The 25373-nt window shown below is 38.6% G+C and overlaps 1 protein-coding gene across 1 annotated transcript in view; it reads right to left on the bottom strand.

Annotated features, from left to right (window-relative positions):
• MACROD2 (mono-ADP ribosylhydrolase 2) overlaps nt 1-25373 on the bottom strand; it is a 1375516-nt gene that overhangs the window by 43492 nt on the left and 1306651 nt on the right. Inside the window, exons 14-16 of the mRNA XM_081149406.1 lie at nt 16912-16989; nt 9983-10057; nt 9630-9722 (exon numbers count right to left, since the gene is read on the bottom strand). Of these exons, the coding sequence (XP_081005532.1) occupies nt 9630-9722; nt 9983-10057; nt 16912-16989 (246 nt within the window). The remainder of the gene's footprint in view (nt 1-9629; nt 9723-9982; nt 10058-16911; nt 16990-25373) is intronic.

Genomic DNA, 25373 nt, shown 5'->3' with positions numbered 1-25373 from the left:
GGATCCCAGGTCGACGCTCAACCGCTGAGCCACACCCGGCCGGGCTGCTTTTATTTTTTTAAAGAACCAATCGCCGCAAGTTCAGCTGAGAAATGTTAGATTTGGGGAGACACGCTGACCTCGATCAGATAGGGACTGCTGAATGGAAGTTTGGTTTTCCTTTGGGTAGGGTAAGTCCTGTAAGTTGAGCAGCACTGATGCCCCCCATCCTATTTTCATCTTTCACACTCTGCAGAGGAAATGTCATTTTCTTCCACATTACTCCATCTTACTTCTGTCTGAAGATGGGCAAAACAACTAAGATAACCGGGAAATGCTTTTTTGTTTTTTTCCCTTTGTTGTTCACTTTTGATCAAAATCAGGAAAGAAAATGACTTCGGCGGTAAACACATTTTTCAGGTAAACCACTCAAATGCTGTGATTTCTCAGATACACAAGGCTGGGTGCTTGTGGAGCATCCCGGGCCTGCTGTCCAATGGACGGGCGCAGCCCTCTTCTGCACGGGCTCTTTGTTCCCTCTTCCACATGGTCCCAGACTGTCACTGTGGGGGGGACAAGCTGCATCATTGACCACAAGGAGAGCGCTTGAGGGCAGACAGGCTTACAAGCAGCTGATCGCAGACATCCTGGGATGTGAGCTGGGAGGAGGTCCCCATCTTACCACATCTACCCTACGCTCAGGGTCCCAGGGGCAGGTCCGGGGAGTCCACGGTGATGCTGAAAGATCTCCCGTGGTGCCTTATGTGAGTCAGGTGGGTGGATAATAACAAGGGCTTTGCTAGTGGTTCTTGAAGTGTGGTCCCTGGACCAGCAGCATCAGCATCTCCTGGGAACTTGTCAAAAATGCAAACTCTTGCCTGTCTACCATCCCCAGATCTACCGAGTCAGGATCTTTATGTACAGGGCCCAGCAATTCATCCTTTAACCAGGTGCCCAGGTGATTTGGATGTACCGAGAAGGGAGTATGTTCTATATTATTTATCCATCTATCAATCAATCCTCTATCAATCTATCATCATGTATCACCATCCACCCATCTATATGATATCTTTGCCCCGTTTAAACACTCACCTCCAACAAGAATAAGGCAGAGGGAAAGATCGAGGGATTTTCAAAAAGATTAGTCTAAATTTGGATGCAAAATCCTAGGGTAGTGGCGCCATTCAAAACCTGGTCCGCAGACAGCAGCCCCACCGTAAACCGAGGAGCTCAACAGAAGCGCAGATTCCCAGGCCCACCAGAACCTACTGTGGGCAGGGTCCAAAAATCTGTGTTTTAACAAACACTCTCATTTTTATACAGTCCTAAGTTTGAGGGCCACTGCGCTAGAATAATGTACTGACAGTATTTGTGGTTGGTTTGGTCTTAAACGATTAGAAAACATTTAAGGTCAAGAGGTTCTTGATTCCCATGTTGTTATTCAGGGATGGTGAAATCGGAGTGTTAAACATGGATTTTCATATCTCCTTTATTTCCAGAAAGTATTGCTTGAATATCTGCTTCATTATTTTTCCCAGACCAGAAAACAGAAGCCAGCTCTTTATCTTCCTTCCATCCGTCTCCCTTCCCTCCCTCTTTCCTCCTTACTTCTCTCATTGTTTCCTTTCTCCCTCCCTCCTCTCTGTCTTTATTTCCCTAAGGCCTTTACTGTAGTTCCTTTTCTTCGAATCTCCTAGAGATGCATAACTACTCCACTGATTGAGGCCACAGTGATTAGATTTACCTGAATTAAATCCCAGTTGTGCAACCAACAGAGACTGACATTAAAAAGTGATGGGTCATTATAATAAAAATGCTGCCTAATTTAGCATGGATTATGGAAGGAGGGATAACTTTATGGCATTTCCCCGCCAGAACGTGGAAGGATATTGGAGCCTCTGCTTTCTCTGGGGGTCTATTAAGACAAGCCTAAATTTTTCAATGTGGTTTGGAGAAACTGTGTTGAGAGGTAACGTATTCCTTTCCAATTGCTGTTGTAGGAAATTACCATAGTCTTAGTGCCTTAGCATAGCACAGATTTATTATCTTACAGTTCTGGAGGCCAGAAGTCTGAAATGGGTCTTATGGGGCTGAAAGTAAGATATCAGCAGTTACCTTCCTTCTGGAGGCTCCGGGGAAGAATCCATTTCCTGACATAGTTTAGTTTTCAGAGGCTCCTTCATCCATCCTCAAAGCTAGCATCATAGCATCTTGAAATCTCAAGCTCTCTCTCTCTCTCTTCCTCTCTCACACCCACACACTATATCTATATTTATCTTGTCTGTTTCTTATTCTATTTATTTATATTTAATTACTATATGTTTTGCAAATTGTTGTTTGTTTTTGTTTTTTTTTTAAAATTTATTTCAGAGAGAGGAAGGGAAGGGGAGAGAGATAGAAACATCAGTGATGAGAGAGTCACTGATTGGCTGCCTCCTGCACGCCCCCCACTGGGGATGGAGCCCGCAACCTGGGCATGTGCCCTGACAGGGAATCCAACCAAGATCACCTGGATCTCATGTTGATGCTCAAATGCTGAGCCACGCCAGCCAGGCTGCCAGTTTTATATATTATGAACCTTATTGCTTAAGGTTGTCTATAATATTTTGTTAATGGAAAAATAAGAGTAATGCAACATATTAAGAAAAGACTATTAATTTTGAATTGCATTCCCTTACATTAAAATTATATGTCTGTATTTACTATGTTATAAACCACACATCTCTTGATCCTGAATATTATTACTTCATGAACTATGAAAAATGAAGGACAGGTGAAATAATATTTGTGCATATTCGAGGAATAAACTAAATGTGATCCAGGGAAACCTCCTTTAAAATATGTCTCTACGAAGAAATATTTCTCTGTGGTTTTTCTCTACTAGTTTCAATTAAAACCCAAGGCTGAACTCTGACATCCCTGAAAATGAGCAGACATGCTTCTATGTCAAAAATACAAGCTCTAAAGACGAGGTGATATTTACTGTTTGGAAACATGACTGGCTCATCTCGATAACATTTCCTTTAAAGATTCACAACAAAATAAAGCGATCCCAAGCAATCAAACCCAACCCCCTCGCTATTGTTAAAGTGCGTACCTCCCTTTTTTTTCTTTTTTTAAAAAAAACATTGCAGCAGATGTTATCAAACAAATGTAGTGAAACATTCAAACGGCAAGCTCCCTAATTGTTTCTGTCTTGATTATAAAAACACATTGAAAAGTAGATCTGCGCAGTGAAATAAATGAAAAATATAATTAACATTCCAAGTACTCCTTACGCCACCTGCTCTTCACAAACTGCGCTGCAGCGGAGACACCTGATGTATAAAGAGTAATGAAAAGAAACCAAGCTTCCTTCTGACACAAAGAGAAAACCTGCACGGCGGTTTGAAAGCAGATACTCTAACGGATATCTGGGTTTAAGGTTCTATGATGCAATTTGGATTGACAAGATTTTGGTTTTTACAGCAAAATGTGTAAGTGAACACATTTACGCATCCGTATCACTACAATCCCTCCCAACCCCACTGGCTTTATGGACCGGCCCTGCATCTGTTAGGGCTGTCACCTGCTGGTCTTTCTGTAAAAATGGTTATGAGCGGGATGCTCAGTCCACAGTCCTAATGCAAATCTCCCTCGCAGGATACTCAGAGAAAGCAGAGCGCAGTCGGTTCACCAGTAAATGAATGGGACCCCCTTTTAAGTACGGCAGCAAAAATAAATGTGTTCAAAAGAAACTTACATTTTTATTCTAAGGGAGAGAGATTACTTTACGCCATCCATAGGCTGAAATTCTTGGGGCCCACGCCACACAGCTTCAGGCCACCTCTCAGGGAGGTTAGTGTCGGGGCAGCATTTCCCCCAGGCCACCAGTTGGGGAGAGGTGGGCAGAGCAAACACTGTGCCTACACAGGGCAAGGCATTGTGGATAATCTTGTTTCCCAGTACTAGTGAAGCCTACACGTATATGTGTCTGTGTATATTGATAAAGACTGAAAAATTGAGGCATTCCACATAGAAATGACAGGTTTCACACTCACGGTGATTTGGGCTACAGTCACATAGATGCCGTGCACTTGGGGGTCAGCAAATTTTGTATGTTAAGGGAGAGAGATTAAACATTTTAAGCTTTGTGTGTTTGAATAAAATTTTATTTGTGGACACTAAAATTGAACTTAATTTCCATTTCTCATAAATTATTATTCTCCCTGCCCCCGAACCGTTTTCAAATATGGTTCGCAAGCCACATGAAAAGAGGCAGTGGGTCAGTTTGGCCTGTGGGTCAGGGTTTGCTCGCCCCCGCTGTTCCCGCTCACCCTGATCATTCTTCAAAAATGGTTTCATTTAATCTTCTGCACAACTCTAAGAAGCATGATGAAAATGACATCTCTCACAGAAGGGGAAACAGGCTCCAAGAGGCTTACTCTTGGCTATGGCTAGTCAGTGTCAAAGCCAGAGCTAAAAATCAGATCTTCTGAATCTTAACCCTGCCCTGCACACACACTTTATAGGATTCATATGGAATAGTGAAAAAAAGCACAGAGAAAATGAGTTGTATATATACAGTGTTCCTTGGTATCCACCGGGGATTGGTTCCAGGATCCCTTCCCCGGCCCCCCAGAATAACAAAATCTGCAGATACTTAAGTCCCTTAATCAGCTCTCAGTATGCACGGTTTTGCAACCTAAGCCTAAACACATGATCATTTATACTTGTTAGCTTGCACTTCACTTTCTCCTGTCTATATCTACTTTTCCCCAGCAAGACCTTAGACCATAATATCCTTTCAGTCTCTTCTGGTCAGCCTTAGGTAAATAGATAAAAGATTACTGGTCAATATTATAACTTATTAATTGATACAAGGAAAATAATTGGGATGCATGCATTCTATATAGAACTTAAGATAGTTCAATATGTTCAGAATAAAAATAAATTAAAATTATGTGATATAACAATGACACAGCGTTAACATAGTTAAGACTTGATGTCAAATATTTCTAAATTTAACTAGACATAAAAATATTCAGGAAAATGTTTTAATGCTGGCTTTATATTTTATGCTAACACAGAAGATCCTTTTTAGAGGAGATCTCTTATAATATTACTTTCCTATTTGGCTATTAACCTAAGTGATGTTATTTTACTGGATTTCACATGTGCCACAGATCCTGCTGGGAAAGCATAAAACTGGACTCATTTAGGATGAGGCAATGTGGCAATATGAGAAAAGCGGCCATATGTGAAATCTCACTTTATGCCTGTTGAAATTTTTGTATTTCAGGTCTCCTAGGGACATGTCCATTGTGCTATTGTATAATTTTATCAGCATGAACTTCTGCTGAATATTTTCTCTTCTTTTCAAAACCCATATTTTTGTAGAGCTAACTTCAAAGCTTAATGTTGCAACATCTGTGCCCATACACCTGGGAGCCTTAGAAGATGCATCCTGAAGATTATCTACATTTTCTAATCTTATAGAATGCCACAAAATTAGAGAAAAAGGTTATATATTTTTCCTGGCCTGGAACTTTTTGAAAGAAACCCATTTATATCTCCTTAGAAAGATTCTCAAAATAAAAGAGAAGCAATGTTTATAAAACTATAAAAAACATCCCTACAGATGTAATAGAAAATGCATTTGTTTTTGTTTACAGATAAGAACAAGTCTTAATACATATGTCCAACTTTCCATTAAGAGATGCTGTGAATATATACAAAACTTAGAGCTATTTTCTCAAAAATGTTTTCAAACAAGACTCTTTTATACCTATAGAGTACAAAAGAAAATTCTATTACTTTGAACTTATTTATTACTTTTATTCAGTGGATCTACCAATAAATCAATGGCTGCTTTTTTATGAACCATTATGTTACACAACTGAAGCTGATGCCATTTGTAATTAACTAGTTATCAATAATGGGAAAGGAGCAAAGGGAAGGTCAGACATTGTAGTCATGTCATTTGGGCAGATTCACCAGGAGGCTGCAACTCTGTACTCCCCATGGAAACACCGGCTCATTCCCTGCAGATCACTGGGGGAAGGGGTCCAACAAAGGGGGAATAGATGTATGCACAGTGAAGTTGGGGTAACATAGGGAATGTACGTGCCTGTCAATCTAACTGGGGAACCATAGATTGGCCAGAATGGGTGTGGCCTCTGCAAACCCACAAAAAAATTGGGAATACATAATCCCCTAAATGGAGGAGCTGGCTCTCTCCTGTTGCTCTGTTGGCTCTTGGCTCATGGGGCTCTCTCATTCCTGCTTCCTTGCATTCTCCTATATGGCCCATGGCCATGTGGACCCCACACACAATGGACTGATGGACTGCAATGGGAAACACACATTAAGCTAGCCTGATGATGTACTGCACTGCTCTCTGGACACTGACTCTAATTGTAGCCCGATTGAAGCCACAGCTACACCTCTTTTGTGGTGGGACTGAGGGAAACGGGACCTTGGAAACTGGGATTTATTTCCATGCAAATAAAAATCACTCGTCCTCCCATGCGAATCTCAGAAAATTCTTTTTCTTGGGATAATGAAAGAATTCCACGCCCACAAACAGGTGGGGATGAGCACCTCTTGCCACCAGTAACAAAACTAACATCATGTTATATGTCAATTACATCTCAGTAAAAAATAAAAATTATGGTTGACTGAGAATTTCTCAAACAGAAGATTGAGATCTTGACAAAGAGAAAGGATTTTATGAATAAGAGAGATGCCTCCCATCTCACCTTTCATTAATTATTTTACTTTTATAGAATAGAATATGCACATTGAAACTCCCTGCAGGTTATGGTGCTAAAAATGAAATGTGCAGAACACTTTTTAATTGAAAGACAATGTAGTGTATGTGAAGTTTATATAGATTCAAATAGTTAGGAAGGACAATGAATGAATTTGAGGAACTCCACATGTGGACTATCTCAACTTTGTCATCAATTTGTCAAATTATGATAAATACTAAATGCTTATGGAGTACTTTCTACGTCCCAGGTATTGTTATAATTGCTTTTCATGTCTTAACTCAAATTTTCACCACAACTGTATGTGACTTTTCACAATCTTACAAACAAGGAAAGTGAGACGTTGAAAGATTAAGTAAGTGCAGCCACTATGGAAAACAGTATGGGATTCCCTCAAAAAATTAAATATGGAACTGCCATTTGATCCAGTGATACCACTTCTAGAATATATCCTAAAGAAACCCAAAACACCAATCAGAAAGAACGTATGAACCCCTATGTTCATAGCAGCACAATTTACAATAGCTAAGATCTGAAAACAGCCCAAGTGCCCGTCAGTAGATGAGTGGATAAAAAAGCTGTGGGACATTTAAACCATGGAATACTACGCGGCTGTAAGAAAGAAGTCTCTCTTACCCTTTGGGACAGCATGGAGGGACGTGGAGAGTATCATGCTAAGCGAAATAGGCCAGTAAGAGAAAGACAAGTATCATACGATCTCACTCATACATGGACTATAATGAACAAAATAAACTGATGAACAAAATAGCTCCGGAGACATAGAAGCATGGAACAGACTGATGAATTTCAGAGGGAAGGCAGGGGTGGGGAAGTGGGTGGGGAGAGATTCAGCAAAGAACTTCTATGCATAAATGCTTAACCCATGGACACAGACAATAGTGTGGGGAAGGCCTAGGCGTGGGGCGGATGCGGGGTGGAGGGATCAATGGGGAGGGAAAGGGATATCTGTAATGCTTTCAACAATAAAGATAATTTAAAAAAGAAAAGAAAGATTAAATAAGTTGTCCAGGGTCGCCCAGCTTGCTAAGTAGGGGCAGAGCTAGAGCAGAGCACCCTGAACCTAAATTGCCTCACTTCCCTTTGGTTACTTTTCTTATATGTAACAGGACAGCTTTTAACACTTGCTTTGAAGCAAATAATAAAATAATAAAGATGATGCATTTTAAGTTATTTCAAACTTAAACAGAAATAGTCAAGACATGGGCAAATTAAATATCTGTGGTAAAGAAGGGAAGGGGAAACGTGGTTTAATTCATTCCCACAGGCATTATTACTCTCCTAAAGATAAAAGTCAAATTTAACAAAAAACATGAAACTTCAAAGTTTTGACGGGCAAGTAGCAGAAGGTGACCTCGTCTCTTTCTCACATGCCATTTCGCTGTTTGCAGAAGAGGACTGGTATTCTCACAAGGGAGAGGCAAACAGTGGGTAGTGAACTAACTCCTCAGGAATCAGGGGAGCACTCAATGCTAGAAGAGCCGCTGCGAGAAGGGTACTTGTCCATGTGTGCTGAACATGTTTTTCCCCCCTGAAGGTCAGGTTAGTAAGAGCAATATGAACACCCACATGATGTTCCTCATTTGCATGTCTTGATGTGCAATATACAAAGTAAATAATTTCTACTATGGAGAAATTAAGCAGGCAGGCATCATTGGCTATTTTACATTTTATAAGAACTACTGAAGGGAGCAATGCCATGTCACTGCATCTAAAGTAAGGGTTGTAGCAAATGTCTGTTGTCATCGTCAGACATGAAATACTCCAAACATACCATTTACTTGACTTGCCAGGAGTGCGGTGTCATGAGCCTGAACTAGGATTTGCAATAGAGAAAGGTTATCATATGCATAGACATGGAAGAATACTGAGTTCTAAATGCAGTGGAAATTTTTTAAAAAGGTGTCAAAATCACTAGCATGGCTCACTAATTAAATGGCATCCATGCCCCTGTCAAGAAGCGTTCATAATTTGGAAGCTGTAGCTACTACTGACCTGATTTTACAATTGAGATCATGTCTGCATTTTAATTTGGAAACAAAATTGATCACTGGGTTCTATAAACAAGGCCTGTCAAGTTATTACTTTGCAACTGCTTTGCAAACACATATTTATTTAAGAGCATTTTGACTTATGATATAGTGCACAGAGAAATGATTACACTTCATATTTCATGTTAGTTTCTTTTAAGGGATTGCTTTATATATGAAAATGGAATTCTTCTAGTTCTTCAATAAATATTGAATTTCTTTGATAATGGATTTTTAAGATAGATTGAAAAAAAGATTTCTATCTTCAATATATTTACTTCTTGCCCCAAATACTGCTTTAAAATTTACAGTGTTCATTCCTCTTATGGCTTCAAAGATCATTATAATGCTCAGTTATTTTTTAACAGTACTCAATATTATGGCATCTTAATATTACCAGACAAAGCTTGCAATGTAGAAGGTTCATATAATGTGCATATTTTACATAAATTGTTTCCTTAATCACTAACATATGAAGGATGACAGAATGAAATCCATACAACAGGTGATGTTTGTTTTATAGCCATTTCAAATTTTCTAAGACTCATCCATCTAGTTCATAATTTTGATTTCTTCTAGGCTCTCTCAATACTAAAATCTTTAAATTAAATTGAATCTAAATGAAAAAAAAACACATTTTCGTACTATTAGGAAGGGCAAAAAACTGTTATAAGTATCTTTTCTTGCTACTTGATTATATTCTACTCACAAAAGTAGGTTGACGATTAAAGAAACGTTCATTTCCCCCCTTACCAGACTGCGACTATATACCGATGACTCTGACAGTGAATTCTAGGCAGGAATCCAAAGAAACTCTCTATTTGGATGGTTAATTTCAGAGCAGTCCTACCTTTTCCACTTTCTTTCTCTCCTTGGTCATCTGTTAGCGGAATCACTTCTGGTTGCTCCGCAGTCGTGGCATCTTCTTGGTTGGACGAAAGCTCTAAATAGAATGAGACAGAAGGCTACTCAGGGGATGTTTCAGTTGAAATCACTGACAAAACACACTTACCAAAGCACAGAAAGTGAAAGTTCTTCCCACCCCCTCCAAATCTTAGCAGGCCTACCAAGCAGAGCACTATTGCCGTTCTCTGTAAATCACTGCCCGAAACACACGCACCCCACTCACAACCCAGAGCCTGCAGGGGCCGCGCTCGCGGTTTCCCCGCTCTCTCTGCTAACACCGAGGGCTGGTCTCGGTACCTTCTGTTTCCATGTACGAGCTCTGCGACTCAGCCTCAATTTGTATCTCATCCTTCATTGAATTGTTCTGTCCTCCTGTTAAAAAGAACGATTGAAAAATAAAAGAAATGTGATATGTATGACCACAGCTTAAACCCTGGTTTCAAAAAGCAAAACTTTCAGAAACCGCACTTTGATTATGCGTGAAGAGGTAGATAATAGTTTAGAACAAAGACACCATTTTGCAGATCATCAAATTTATCTCAATGATTAAAAAATATATATAAAAAAAGATAATTTAGACAAAAACTTCTTTGAGCTGACCGGTGTGATTAGTGTTTGGTTTACGAATGTACTAACAGCAATGGACACAACCTGGAAGCTTTGACATTTTAAATCATTTCTGGGCTGCGTGAGTGAAGTACATTTAATTTTCCTTTAAGATATTGATATTTCCTGGATTGAGGATCACTGGAAAATTAAAACCTACTTGCATTTTCATTCTTCCATGAGCATGAAAGACTTGAGTCATGTGAACACACACCGACGGGGTCACCTAACAGCTCAACTATTCTCTAATGCAGCAGAGGTCAGGAGGGTTCAGCCAACCCACGGTTATTCTGAGGCCGATCACCTAGTAATGGTTTTCCTCCCCACCCTGGCTTCTCTCCCTCCCCTTCCCGGTAGAGTTTAGAACATCTAAGTGCTCATTAAGAGAGAAAATTGAAATCTGTCCATTTTGCCTCATATTAATAAAAGATTTGATGCTGAGGATATTTTACTGTTTAATTTCCCCTTTATTATAGGATCCATCAAAATCTGTAAATAGTAATGAGGGACTGTGACTTACTTATCACACCTTTTAGCAGTAAGTTCATTCCTTAGGCTACTAAGCTCTCAATATACCCTATTGCAAAGAACCCTGGAAAGAGAATTGGATGCTCTTTGGGCTTTATTTTCATTATTATTTATTTATTAAACATATCTTCACTGATTTCAGAAAGAGGAAGGGAGAGGGAGAGAGAGAGAGAAACATCAGTGATGAGTCATTGATCGGCTGCCTCCTGCACGCCCCCTCCTGGGGATGGGGCCCGCAACCCGGGCATGTGCCCTGACCAGGAATCAAACTGCCATCTCCTGGATCCTCGGTCTATGCTCAACCACTAAGCCATGCCAGCTGGGCCATTATTAATTTTTTAAGGCCAAAAAAACCACAACTAGATAATATCTTAGATTCTATCTTTGGCTGTATATGAGGATATTTCCCCTCATAAAGTTTCTAGTCACACTGCATTTATTTATTGGGAAGAGGCTACCGAAAGGGAACCACACTGTTTATTGAGTGAGACTCATTTTCTACCCCCATGGATACTGGGAACTCTCCAAGTCATTGCTGGGACCTGAACTCATTACTTGTGTTCTGTGCAGTGAAGAGAGGGAGTAGGAGCAGCCACCCTGAGCTCTTGTGTGCACCCAGTCCCGTCGCTCCACTCAATGCCTTTTAGAGGAAAGCTACCAGGAACAGGGAGACCACAGTGCAGCAGGGCCGGGAGCGCGGCTGCTACGGTGGGGCTGCTGATGGACACCAGGGATTTTCTCCGTGACTAGTAAGGTCCAGCACGTCACTTTGTGGGCGAGAGGCCATTGCATGACTTTTGTGGAGTATTTCTCTCCCCTGCTTTTTTCACTCGTCCCACTCTTGATCCATTTCACCCATATATTTACACATTTTAGCAATCTTTGCTTGAAATGAAAAAATATATATTTTCTCCATTCTAATTTTTCTGAAAGTTAGTAAAAATATAAGGGAAGAAATGAGGTATAAGGCTTTGAAATCCAAGAATAACCATTTTTTCTCATTCCAGAACCAGGCCAGGAATTGGCACATCACACAGAGGAGGTATGTGTGAGTTCCCTGCCCCCCCCCCCCGCAGGCCTGCGGGGTGCTAATGATGACTCAGCCCAGCTGCCTCCCTCTCCAGTGCTCTCAGACACTCCACAGTCCATCTCGAATTCTTGACCCCACGGGGGTGAGCTTTATGCCTGCCTCTCCACATTCAGTCTAGTTGAATTCTACCCACTGTCCTTTGGCCTAATCCCTCTTGGCAGAGAAAACAAAAGAACATACAGGAGCCCATGGTTTATATGTATATTTTTTATACAGTGAACTCAGCCATCCATACTAACGGGGGAGGGACCATGAGAACAGCTAATCCAAAAATTCATTCAATTTTCTTTAGAAATACATCACACGGTTGCTTCTTGGAAACCTGGTAATTAAGTTTGGCTCGAGCCAATGTTTTAATGAATTTGCATAAAAATTGGTCTGGCAACATCAGTCTGGAATTAAACATTTTTAGAGGCTAAATTTAAACTCACTTCGTAAATGGTTGTTTTTAACCAATAGCAACAATAATATAGTTTTATTGTTTGTAGATTTTTAGATGCTTGTATCTTCCTGAGAACAAAGACTTTGCTTCTTTGATGCTTGTCTTAAAGATCACGGAAACTGTATTCTTTTGTTTAACTTAAAACTTGACTGCTGCTGCTCTTTAAAACTACTTTTAGCCCTGGCCCGGAGGCTCCACTGGTTGGAGCGCCGTCCCTTTTCCTAAAGGTTGTGGGTTCGATTCTCGGTCAGGGCACAGGCCTGGGCTGAGGGTTCCATTACTGGGAGGTGACTGACTGATGTTTCTCTCTCTCTAAAATCAATAATCATATCCTCAGGTGAGGATTTAAAAAAAAATACTTTTACCATGTCTAGAAGTGCTTCAGATTAAGAGCAAAATTTAGAGTAAAGTGAGTTTGACTATCTTTGTCATCCTTACATTTTTTTCCTGGGGAAAATAATACTTTCCTAATAAACATTATTTCTAAAATCCTTTATTTTTCAGTAGTTACAAAAGAAAGGCAATTTCCTTATGGAAAGACTGAAAAGACATACAAGTATTGATATTATAGCTATTTACAACTAAGGGATTGCCACTGTTAATATTGTAAATGGCTATCATTCTCGTGTGTGTGTATATGTGTGTATGCAAATGTATGGACCTGTTCTATGTGCACGGGCCGGTCTGTGTGTGTGCCTGCATGCACACACACACATACAGAAATGTGTAAATGCATCCTGGAATTAAAGTGAACTTACGCTTTGACTCTTGCTATTGTAGCTTATCTTTTTATAAGCTTCTTCACGCTGTCATTACAATTTCTTCAGAAATCTTATTTTAAAAGATGCATTATATTCCATGTTATGGACAAATGTTTTTATGTTTCTTTTTTTTTTTTTTGCCATTAACTGTATTACAACAAACATTTTTGTGAATAAATATCTCCATATTTTTGGTGGGTCTTAATTTAAGATAAATTCCCAAAGCATTATGCTTGGATCAAAATATGAACATTTCACCTCTTAGTAGATTTTGTCGAGATTACTGATGTGGAGGTTATGCTCACTAGTCACTCGCTAACGGTGTGTGTTCCTGTTTGGACACCCTCTTCATACTAATTCTATGTATTTTCAATCCTGTTTAAACCTTCGATATTCAAAGAGTAAAGATACTGAAATCATGTTTTATCTGCATGACTTCAAGTAATAAAGAGGTAGGCTATGTCTTTATATTTATAATGACTATATTTCTTCTTTGTAAATTCTAATTGAGTGCTGGGCCCATTTTCCTCTTGGGCTGTTTTTTTTCTTATGGACTTATGAGGTCTTTATTTTTTTATAACAAAATAATTAATTCTTTGTCATTTAAGCTGAGAATATTTTTCCCAGTAGTTATTCTTTAGAGTGTGTTTAGAACCTTTATTTATCATGTCAAAACTTATATATTCAGATTGAGCCATTTTTTTCTTTTATGACATATATTGACATGCCCATGCACACATACTGCAGACGTGTGTGTCTGTATTTTATACAATCACAGTCTGTGTGTATATATTCATAGCTCAAAAGTAGTCTTTGTTTCAAAATGGTAAAAAATACCCTTCGGTTCTTTTAGTCTAGTATTTTTATAGTTTCATTTTTACATTTCGCCTTTGCGCCTTCTCGAATTTAAGCTGGTGTAAGGAATGAGATTGGGATTCAGCTTATTTTTCCAAATGGCCAAATAGTTGTCTTAATACCATTCATCGAGTCATCTGTCTTGGAAACGTCAGCTTAAATATGTACTGAAGCCCCGCATCTCCTTGGGTCTGTTTCTAAACGCTTCATCCTGTTTCATTGATCAGCCTGTCCATTCCTACAGTAAGACTACACTCTTAATCACATATTTCAAAGATTCCATGTCACTTTTAGTCTATTTATTCTGTCATTGACTGAAAATATTATATCTGGGAATGCCCCGTTGCATTTCCAATCGGATTTTATTCCTATTGTATCTTTCCATATCATCAGACACATAAAAACCCATCATTGTTATATTTAATCAGGGATTTAAATATTATTGATATAAAATGACAAACTTTCTCACTTGAGACTTTTTGCTAGAAGCCTAACTGGATATATTCTAAAGTAGTTTTTCATGTTTTCTTTTGATGTTCATTTCCCAACGACACCCTTTTCTAACTTTGCACTTTTAAACCCTTCGTATTTTATTGAAACTAATTCAATCTATTTTTAACATTTAATAAAGTAACCTAATTACATTTACTATTGTACTCTTTGCATGTATTTCTGTCCTCTTATTTGATATATTGTGCTTGTGTTATACTGCTACTTTTTAAAATTATTATTTGCATTATTGACTATACTCTCGTGTTTGGTATGATCTTTCTGGGAAATTTAGAAAGTAAGGTTTCTTCCTTTAACTCTATTGTTATTTAATTCTATTTGCGATTATCCCAAAAATTTGCGAAATTATTCTTCAAGCTACCATTGTCAGAACCCATAGCATAGTAGAGTTTTTAGTTTTGATTACCTCTGTGGAAGTCAGCTTTGTGCACAACCACCCCCATCCTGCCATAGTCTCTGTTTTATAAACTCTGCTGTTGATATTTCCTTCTTTCTTGTTTCCCCTCATTTCCTTCCTCATTACCTCTCTTTCTTCCTTCCTATTTTAATTATATAAAATGAAACGTTCAGAAAAGTACATACAAAAGTTATACAGAGCTCAATTAAATAACCTAAAGCAAGTAGAAAATAGATATTTCCTTATGAGAACCATTCAGCTAAGAAAGAAGCCAAGTTCACAGTCCAATCAGTATCTCTTCCCCATCACCAGTTTAATTAATAACAACTGTCATAGTAGTAACTATATACATTTTCTTTATTGTTTTTATCACTTAAGCACATCTTTCTAAGTATTGTAATTATTTTTCCTACTTTTAAAAGTTCACGTAAATGAATTGTACAACATACATGCTTTTATGCCTGCTTCAGCTTAACAGTATGTTTGTGAGATGCGTCTATGTTTTTGTCTGTAATTGTAGTTTGTAGTTCTTGATGAGGCTTCTGCTTCCTCCTTATGTTTGTTCCTCTTCATGTAACTTGTCTTTTCCTTTTGAGATTGTTTTTGAGATATTTCTCTTTATCACTGAGATTGAGCAAGTTGATTATGACGTTCTTAGGTATAATTTTCTTCATGTCTTTTGTGCTTTGGGGTCATAGAACTTCTTGGATATGTGGGTTCATATTTCATGAAAATTCTGAAAAATTTCAGCCATTATTTCTTCAAATACTTTTTCTGTCTCTCCCTCTCATGTCTGCCTTCAGAGATTTCAATCCATGTATATTGGCTTGGGGTTGTTCCATAGCTCCCATGGCCTTTTATTTTTTCTCAGCCATTTATTTTCTCTATTTCAATTTGAATAGTTTCTACTGCTACAGCCTCAAATGCACTAATCTTTTCTTTTACAGCGTCTAATCTGCCATTATCCCTATCAAGCATGGTTTTCATCTCAGCCACTGTTTTTAACCTCTAGAAATTCAATTTGGATGTTTTTTATACCTGCCGTGTCTCTAATTAACATGGACAATCCTTTTATCTTTTGGAAATTGTGGAATACAATAATAATAATTTTTTTAAATGCCTCTACATACGATTACTCTATTTGTGCCATTTCTGGATTGATTTCTATCAACTGATTTCTTGTATTGGTCAAACTTTTCTGCTTTTTTCAAGAATTGAGAAGGATCTGGGATTTTACCTCACTTGCACAGGCCTTCTGTTAGTTTATTCAGAATGAATACTTGGGTGGTATATTTTCTTAATCTTTGTATTCCTGAGAAAATATTAGTCTTGATTTCATGTATGAATAATAATTTCACTAAATATAGCAACTGTGTTATTTAGAACTCTGGAAATGTTATCGCATTTTCTTCTGGTGTTTACGTTGTGGAGGAAGAAAGTTAAGGGAAACCTGATTTGGGTGAATTAGCTTGTAACCGGGTTTTGACTTTCCTATTTGCTTTACAAGCTTTCCTTTATCCTCTATCTCCATAAATTCCATGAGCCTTTGTAGGTGTCTGTTCTCCTCTGTACTTTCATTATCTTTCCCTGTAAATATAATGTGTACTTTTGTGTTCTGGATGGAGGAACTGGTTTGCATTAGGAAAACTTCTTTTGTTATTTCCCTAGGGATTGCTTTACTTTGGCTTGGCCTGTCTCTCTTCCTGGTATTCCAAGGCTATGTAGCTCTGATCTCCTGCATCTACTTTCTGTATGTCTCACATTTATTCTCATTGTTATTATATCTTCATTTCAGTAGTTGTAAACCTAATGCCTGTAGAGTTCAGGCAGTAAAAATAAATAAATAAAGCCCGCCTCTCACAAATGTAATGAGTGACGAGGATTGTGGAGAGCAAATGCCTCTTCAAAATGTGGCCACTACTAATCACCTGGCATTCAGCTCTAATAAAATATTGCCAGAAAAACTAAAATCCGAGTTTTAAAAAATGTAATATTCTTCAGCAGCAAAACAACCTGAAAAAGGACCTCACAGCTTACCGTTGGGATGATCTTGGTCACACTCGGAATGTTCTGTTACTTCGCTGTCTCTTGTAATATTGTCATCTTTTGCAGAATCTGACACAACAAACAAGTAAAACCTCTAGTCAGCATTTTTAAGGAAAGAGAGCAGCTTCCAGCACTAATATGATAGCGTTATATTTGGGGGATATAATTTATTATTTTTTTAAAAAAATACCATGAAAATACTTAAATGTTTTCACCAATAAATAAGACTTTCTGAAAATACTATGTGAGATGCCTGCACAAAATCTGCAATTTAACGATGGTAGAGTTGGTTGGGACATCTTTTTGCAACAAAGAAGATAATGTAAGCGGGCTTTATGCATCAGTGAAAGTTTTAGGAGAATTGTGCAAAAGAATATGAAAAGAAGGCAAATAGAGAAGATTAATGGAATATCTAATTTTAATGTTCTTAAATCCAAAGATACAGAAAACCCTGAGCTCATCTTGTATGCATGTGGCCATGAAGAAACCTGGGGATGGGAGAACAGCACCTCTATAACTTACAAACAGGTTTCCTACTGAACGAGCTCATAGTGCTCAGTTGTATTTTTGTTCCCTAACAGAGCTGATTTAGGTGGAATATAAAATAAACCATCTTTCCCCTTCCGTTTCCTCTTTTCTCTATCCCTCTTCAAACTCTGAGACAGCTTTAAACAATGTCGTTTGGAATATCCTGAGAAAGTTTGTTTCTTGAACCTACCGCAAGGAACATTTGATGGACGCGTGAGAAAACTGGGTAGTTAACATGCGATTCAAACTTAATAACCAGTGAAGCAAGTATACACCCACAGTCTATGGTTTTAATTAACTGCAGATAAATCCCCCAAGGCAAATGCTTAATTATCTGCACAGCTTCTTATTTATTTCTGAGACAGACAAAGACAAAAAGTTTCAAAGCCCAAATTTGGAAGCAAAGCTAAGCATACACACATTTTCCAAACTGTTACCACACTCACGTCAAATTGTTTTAAACCAGCTGCCATTAAAAATATGCCTTTTTAACTTTGAATATAACACGTGGTTTAAAAAAATATCCTTTGAATACTTTTATCCCACATTAATAGTGAAAATGAACAACGATTGAAAAAGGTACTATGTGGATCAGGCTAAATTTTAGTTTTGAAAGTGTTTTAGTTTCATTTGTTTATAGAAAATGATATCATTCAACATGTAGTCTTGTGTAGGTTTTGCACATAGTGAAAATTTATTCACTTACACTCAACAATAATTCTTTATGCTTTTTAACTTATATGAACATTATGTTTGGGCACCAAACATTACAGAAGAAATGTCTTAAGAAGTGATTTAGATTGAGCTTACAAATTTATAGTCTAATGATTTACATAAGATAGGTGAAAGTATTTGAGAAGCTAATCAATAGACTGTACCTGTTTTGTCACCAAAATCTGTGTCTTTAGCAAACTAAATGACCCTTAAATTTCAATTTCTTGGAGGAGCTGCTGCAGCATTGCTAAGGGACCTTCTGACCTTATGTGCTCTAATCTATACTTTCTGTATTTTATTGAATCCAAGACACCATCAATTGTTATTTGCACTATTATTTTGTGCAGTATTAGAAAAAAATACAACCCAATGAACTATAACACACTATCAATTCTAAGAAGGTGTTCTAATTTTAGAAATAAAATATATGACAGACTATGCATCATAGAAATATGACATTGGAGCACATTCTGTGTGTACAGAAATACACATCTTTATGTGATGGCAAGGATTTCATTCGTATCAACATGACCCATCACCAAAGCTACACGTTCATTTTGTCTCATGTGTGAGCCTTTCTCCAAAAATGTTTCCACAGACACACACATGCTGTGTGTAGAGCACTAAAGCAAGGTAGCAAGTGTAAGCTCATGACGGAATCCACAGGTAACCAGGTGGCTATGGAAGACTGTTACCACTATAGTTCCCCTATGGAAAGGGCTATTTGAGCCCTGGCCAGTTTGGCTCAGTGGTTAGAGCGTCGGCCTGCAGACCAAAGGGTCCCAGGTTTGGTTCCAGCCAAGGGCAAGTACCTCGCTTGCAGGCTCGCCCAGGCTGGGGCGTGATGGGAGGCAGCCACTCGATGTGCCTCTTTCACATTGATGTTTCTCTCTCTCTCTCTCTCTCTTTCCCCCTTCCAATCTCTGGGGAAAAAAAGTTAAAAGGGCTATTTGAATTTCCAGTCTCATAAACTTTAGCTAAATTTAGATCCAAAATGTTTTAAATCAGGGGACTTACTACATTTCACTTGCTTGCAGGTTTGAAACGACAGTGGGACTTTTTTGCTTACGTGATTAAAGCTGCACTGTACATGTATAAAAAATTATTATTTGTAATGACCAAGAATGAAAATATATCCTGTATATATGGTCACTGAAAGAGCTTATGATCTCTATGTAAGTTCTATTAATGACCATGAAATGTAGTTGTATATACTGAATTCTTGCAACACCTTAGATTCACATTATTTTTTATTTTTTTAATTGAATTTATTGGTGAATAAAATTATATAGGCTTTAGGTGTACAATTCTATGATATATTATCAGTATATTGTACTGGGTGTTTACCCCCCCCCCAAATCAACTCTCCTTCCATAACCATTTATCCCCCCTTTTCCCTCTTTTACCTTCCCCCCTCTCTTTCCCTCTGGCAATTACCATGTTGTTGTCTGAGTCTATGAGGTTTTTTTTTAATTAGTTACTTCCACATTTTATTTAATTCTAAAAATTATCATGTGGCAATGTTTAAAAAAGTAAGAGTTATCGCCTAATTCTGAGATTCAGTCTATGTTATTTTAATAGCAGAGAACTGGAATGAAATTTATATGTAGATTCTGTCTTTCAAAATATTTAAGGTCAATATCTTATTAGATAATTTGTTTTTGAATGCAAATATTAAATCAAATAGTCAAGCCAAAATTCTAAAGTTAGGTAATCTTTTAAGACGAACAAAAATAAAAAATAAATATTTTCCTAGATATAAAAAAATCTCCTCATTTAGAAAGTAGAAAAAAAGTTTAAAAGAAAATTTAAACTAGATTAAAATAACATAAAACAGAAATTCCATAAAGTAGGTTTTCTTTAATGCAGTCAACTACACATCTACACAAAATAGCACATGTATAGATTTAAGATCTGATGATGAATACTGAAACTATTGAATTTTTAATAAACATATCTAAACTATAAATAAAAATAAATGCTACTTCAAAAATGTCCCCTTAGGACAAAACTTCTTAACCTTAAGGGATCTCTGAATGTACTCCAGGGGTCACAAGCCCTTTTGAAATGATACAAAAATGAGTGTATCTATTCACTCATATGTTCATTTTCTGGGAGGAAATAGCTTCCATCATATTCTATAGGGACCCATGACTCCAACAAAGTTAAAAATAACTATGGACATTCATACCCTAATGCCAGTGACACTGCCACCTTAGAGAAGATGTTTAGGACTATTATTGCAGAATTAGCTATAGAACTTGATACCCAATCCATTAATTCATCAATGATGGCAATTCTTGAATATTTAAGGTAGACTTGGCTTGAAGAAATAGCCAAGCCCAGCTGGGGTAGCTCAGCAGTTGAGCATCGACCTAGGATCCAGGAGATTGTGGTTTGATTCCCGGTCAGGGCACATGCCCGGGTTGCGGGCTTGATTCCCAGTAGGGGCCATGCAGGAGGCAGCCCATCAATGACTCTCTCATCATTGATGTTTCTATCTCTCTCTCCGCTCTCCTTTCCTCTCTCTCTGAAATCAATAAAAATATATTTTTTAAAAGAATAAATAGCCAAAAAATATAGAGATGTGTTTAATAAATGAGGAAGGCAATCCAATTCACAAGAAACACTTTGCGTAAAAATTAGAGGTAACTATAAAGTAAAAAACTGTATGGGTGATTAACTGTCTTTGAAGACATTTTCAAGCCAGGAGGTGTACCAAAGCCCCCGAGTAAGAGAGGTAGGCCCTGATGAGTCGTGGCAGGAGGTCATTTTGGTGCAAAAGTTCTAACGGCTGTGAACAGAATAGTAAATGCTATAGAAAACACCTGCAATCAAATATCCTCTCTGTACCACACAAACATCCATGCACATGCACCTCAGCTTGACGTAGAAGTTGCACAGAAACACAGTCACCAGGATTTCCTTTGATTCTTGTAAAATGACGCGAAAACACCAAGCAGAACACTTACTTATCCTGGCCTGCCCATTGAATCACTGGATTATTACAAAAGTAGTTAGAATAAAGGAGCTTTCCTTTATCTGAAAAGTTTGCTTATCCACAATAAACTAGTCTCCACAGCCATTCTGCTCTCACTGAACCTCTGCAATGGCCGTTCCCCTATATGGGAAAAGTATGTCCTGTAGGGTGTGCCCAGAGTCTTTAGCTGGCCTTGATCCGAACTGTGCTTGGTCCCCTGAAGCTGGTATAAAAGGCTAAACTATATTCACCTGGAAAGTAACTGGGTCCACAGGACAGGCCGTTGCCTTGAGCGTCGGGAGGCCCGATGAGTTACGGGCAGTCATTTGTCTTCATTACGCTCTCATTAACCCCCATTAGAAGGCGGCCGATCGCTCCTGGAGTTATTGAACTCAGGCACTAACGGTTTTGGACACTGTGCTGGGAAAGCTACCATCACGCACCACTAACTTTGTTTCTGTTAAAAAACATAGTTCACATTCCAAACGGTAAATCTGTGCAAACCAGTTCCTTCTTACATTGGAGGTGACACCCATCTGTAGGCTGTTACTGAAAATACGAGCAAATAGGAAAATCAGTCATGTGGGGATGGACACTGGCTCGGGCTGGGATTCTGCATTTACAATGACCAGCTTTGTAAGGCTAGGAAAACCCATGCCCCTTACATAATCTCAGCTTCTGCACCTAGGAACCGAGGGTGGTGAGCCAGACGATCGCTCCCAAATACCCTACGACGCTGCTAAGCCGCTGGTCTGTTCAAATTATCTTGGTTCAGAGCAACACTGCCCTGTAAACCTTCCCGGGCTTCCCTCACTGTCCGCCGTCAGTTGGACAGTTCTCAGTCTGAGACTTTTACTACCTGTTTACAAAATAAAGGTTACCAGTGGAACTAGTGCCATGTGACATGGGTGCCACACTGGTCATCGTTGACTCTGCAGTTCGACGAGAGTCATCACCATGTAAAACACAACAGCTGGATATGAAGCTGGGCTGGAACATGACCGAAAAAGAAATGCTTAATTACCCTTTCCATCAAGTTAATTTTTCCCCTTTGGCAAAGTAAACAAAGGCAAATCTGTTCTTGTTTTGGTTGTCCCTGACCTGCTCTCCTTGGCCTCCAGCCTTCTGATCCCTTGCTATTCTCGCCTCCCTCTGCCTAGCTCAGCCTCCCACCACAGGCTCTCTGGACATCATTAAAAAATCCGACCAGGCCATAGGCATGAAAAGCAGCTACGATTTTAAATATAAACTGACTTGGAATTTATTAAAGGTTCATCTATACATCAGGAAGAATACAAGCGTTTTATTTTAACTTTGGTTTAATTCCATCTAACAGTGAAACATTTTTGTGACTGTACTACTGAGGGGACCTTCTCCAAAGGAGAAATGATGAGGGCTTTTTTGTCCCTAACTCCGAGCAGGGTTACAACCTATCCCATGGCAACTACTTCTCAGTTACTGTATTTCACGGAGAAGTAGAGGAAGTAGACAGTCTATTTCCAGAGTTATAAATGCTTCAACTTCTGGGCTCAGGTTGTTTTCAGCCAGATGCTTGGAGAGTGTGGCTGACATGCCAGGACCTCATTCTGCTGAGAGCCAGGACTTCCCTACAATCCTCAAGGACTGTTGGAGGAAAATTTAAGTCTTTTCTTCCCCCGTGATGAGACATGTGTGGGCACTAAGATAAACATTTGGGCTTTTTGTGGGCATCACTCATTTTATGTGAGCTTCAGAGATAGCATTTGTTTGTTCCTTCCCCTTAGAAGCATCCACAAACCCATCCAGATGAAAATGGATGTGTTCACTGTTTTCTGTTTGTTTTTCTTTAATTTTTCCATATGCTCTTGAATATAATTCTATCACGTGGATGACTTTCGAGTGGTTCACTATGTGGATCTACCACAAGATACTCTACTGTTGCCTCTTTTATCAGACATTCAAACTGAATCCAATTTTCACCCATTGTACATAATCCTATGCTGATGTTGTGTTGGGTGTCCCAAGGCTGGATTCATTCCTTCCGCTCTCCTTTCTGTTGCTTTTTCTCAGCCTACTCCCATCTCGGAGATTTCTCTAGAGCTAGAGTCGCTAGATTAGAAGCAATCCACGTCAGCTAAACCTTCCCACAGGATTCCGGAGATGCAACCCCAGTTTCCTCACTCACCCCTCAGGGAGACAATGCTGGACGCACTCTAAACATCTCTCAGAGGAATAGCATCCCAGCTCCCCTCAGCAGTAACCTGCTCACTCATGTACCCTCTACTGGCTGTCATCCCTTCCCTGTCCCACGTCACCTGTGCTTCCTGGGGTCACTTCCCAAATAAACCAGCTGCACCCACATCCTTGCCTCAGGATTTGTTTTTCAAGAACCCAAAGAAAGACAACCGAGATAGTCACTAACCTGCCTCCTGCTACTTAGTGGCACAAATGTGAATTTTCACCCTGCTCTCCTGACTCATACCATGCTGCCTTTCACTAGGAAACATTGGGAAAAGTGCCTGCCACCTGGGAGCTGGGCCACAGGCGGCTGGTGAGGGATGACCCTGGGCAGTCATCTACAGGGTGGCCAACAGGCATTAAGGTGGCCTGTCATGGGGTTCCACCTACCAGGAGATCATTAATATTCTATTATGATGAAAGGAACCCATCAGTTCCTTTGTCTCGGAGAGTTTGGTGGTAACATTTACATAGAAAGTCTTAGAGTGTAGGGGGGTGTAAAGGCGGAGATTCTCTGACAGGAAAGGAAGAAACAAAGCCATGGGTGAAGCAGAACAAAGAAGGACCAAGAGTTACTTGGTAGCTTTATATCAGTAGAAAGAGGGAGAAGGTAGTGGAAGGCTTGGGTACTTCCTGGGTGTATGACTGTTAGAGAAGTCGTGAGTTTCTAGAACTGCTTGAGCTGTTATTGCCTCCAGAATAAATGAGCCAGTTTGTGACGCCGATAAAATGGTTTCTTCATGCTCTGACTTTTCTACCAACTGAGGTGACCTCAACGTGTGTCACTTTTGCAAAATTCAAAAGAGTTTGACTCACTTTATGGTTCTTGAAAGTTCATTATTTAATTATAATGTGTGTATATATACATACTTTAAATATTTCTAAAATGTTATGTTTTCTTTTGTCCTACAAATATTATTTTAAGAAGTATGGCATTATTTTAGATCCATTTTTTTAAGCACTCACCTTTTTTGTCATTTCAAATATATAGCACCCTCATGAACCTTGTACACAGATTGAAAGGTACCGGACCCAGAAACTTAGAGAAAGTTAAAGAGGGGAACGGCCTGGTCATGCAGAATAAAATAAGTTAAGTAAATTTCATTTTCAAGAATGACCCTGGTGGGAAAAAAATCAGGTGACATCTGGTATTACAGGAAATGGGGTGTACAGAGGCATTTGCATAATGGGGGCAATGTTTTGCCTCATAAACTGAGAAAAATATATTAAAACAAAATACTGTACTGTACAATGCTACTTTATGAGGATCTTGGGAAGTATACTAAGATTAACTTAAAAGTGTTATTTTCTACTTCTAGGAAAATTTCATTTTAATCTACTTCTAATTTAGACTAGGTTTAACTGTAAGTTCCAGAAATCATTATTATAGATTTTCCTAATGCAGTGACTGACTATATTAGTCTGCTCAAGCTTCCATAACACAATAGCATAGATGAGGTGACTTAAACAACATAAATTGATTTTCTCATAGTTCTGGAGGTAAGAAATTCAAGATCAAGGCACTGGCTTCCCAAGTATCAAGAAAGGCCCCAGTCATATCATTGTACATACATCAAATACTATAGGCAAGAGCTCCTAAAGTATAAAGCTTTACAACTAAAAGTAATAAATCATCGCTAAAAATATTCCTCTCGAGCTAGTTCTGGACACTATTCCATTAGCCCCCAGACACATGTGGCCAGTGAGTCCTTGTAAAGTTCAAGTCTGAATGTCATGCTCTGGAATTGTAAAATATGTGCTGGGTTTCACAGACTTAGTACAAAAACAAAGAATGTAAAATGTCTCATCAGTAGTTTTTATATTGACTATATGTTGAAATTATTATATTTTGAATATATTGGTTCAATAAAATATATGATTAAAATAATTTTGCCTATTTTTTTCTTTCTTAATGTGGCTATTAGAAAATTTAATTACTATGTAACTCTCATTTGTGGCTCATAGTTACTTCTGTTGGACAGTGGTGTTCTGGAGAATTTAGTATTAGCCTGAC

The sequence above is a fragment of the Miniopterus schreibersii genome (assembly GCF_964146895.1).
Source record: "Miniopterus schreibersii genome assembly, chromosome: 10".
In the NCBI taxonomy this organism is placed as follows: domain Eukaryota; kingdom Metazoa; phylum Chordata; class Mammalia; order Chiroptera; family Miniopteridae; genus Miniopterus; species Miniopterus schreibersii.
Note: the sequence above shows the minus strand (reverse complement) of the source record. Positions and strands in the feature narration are given on the sequence as shown.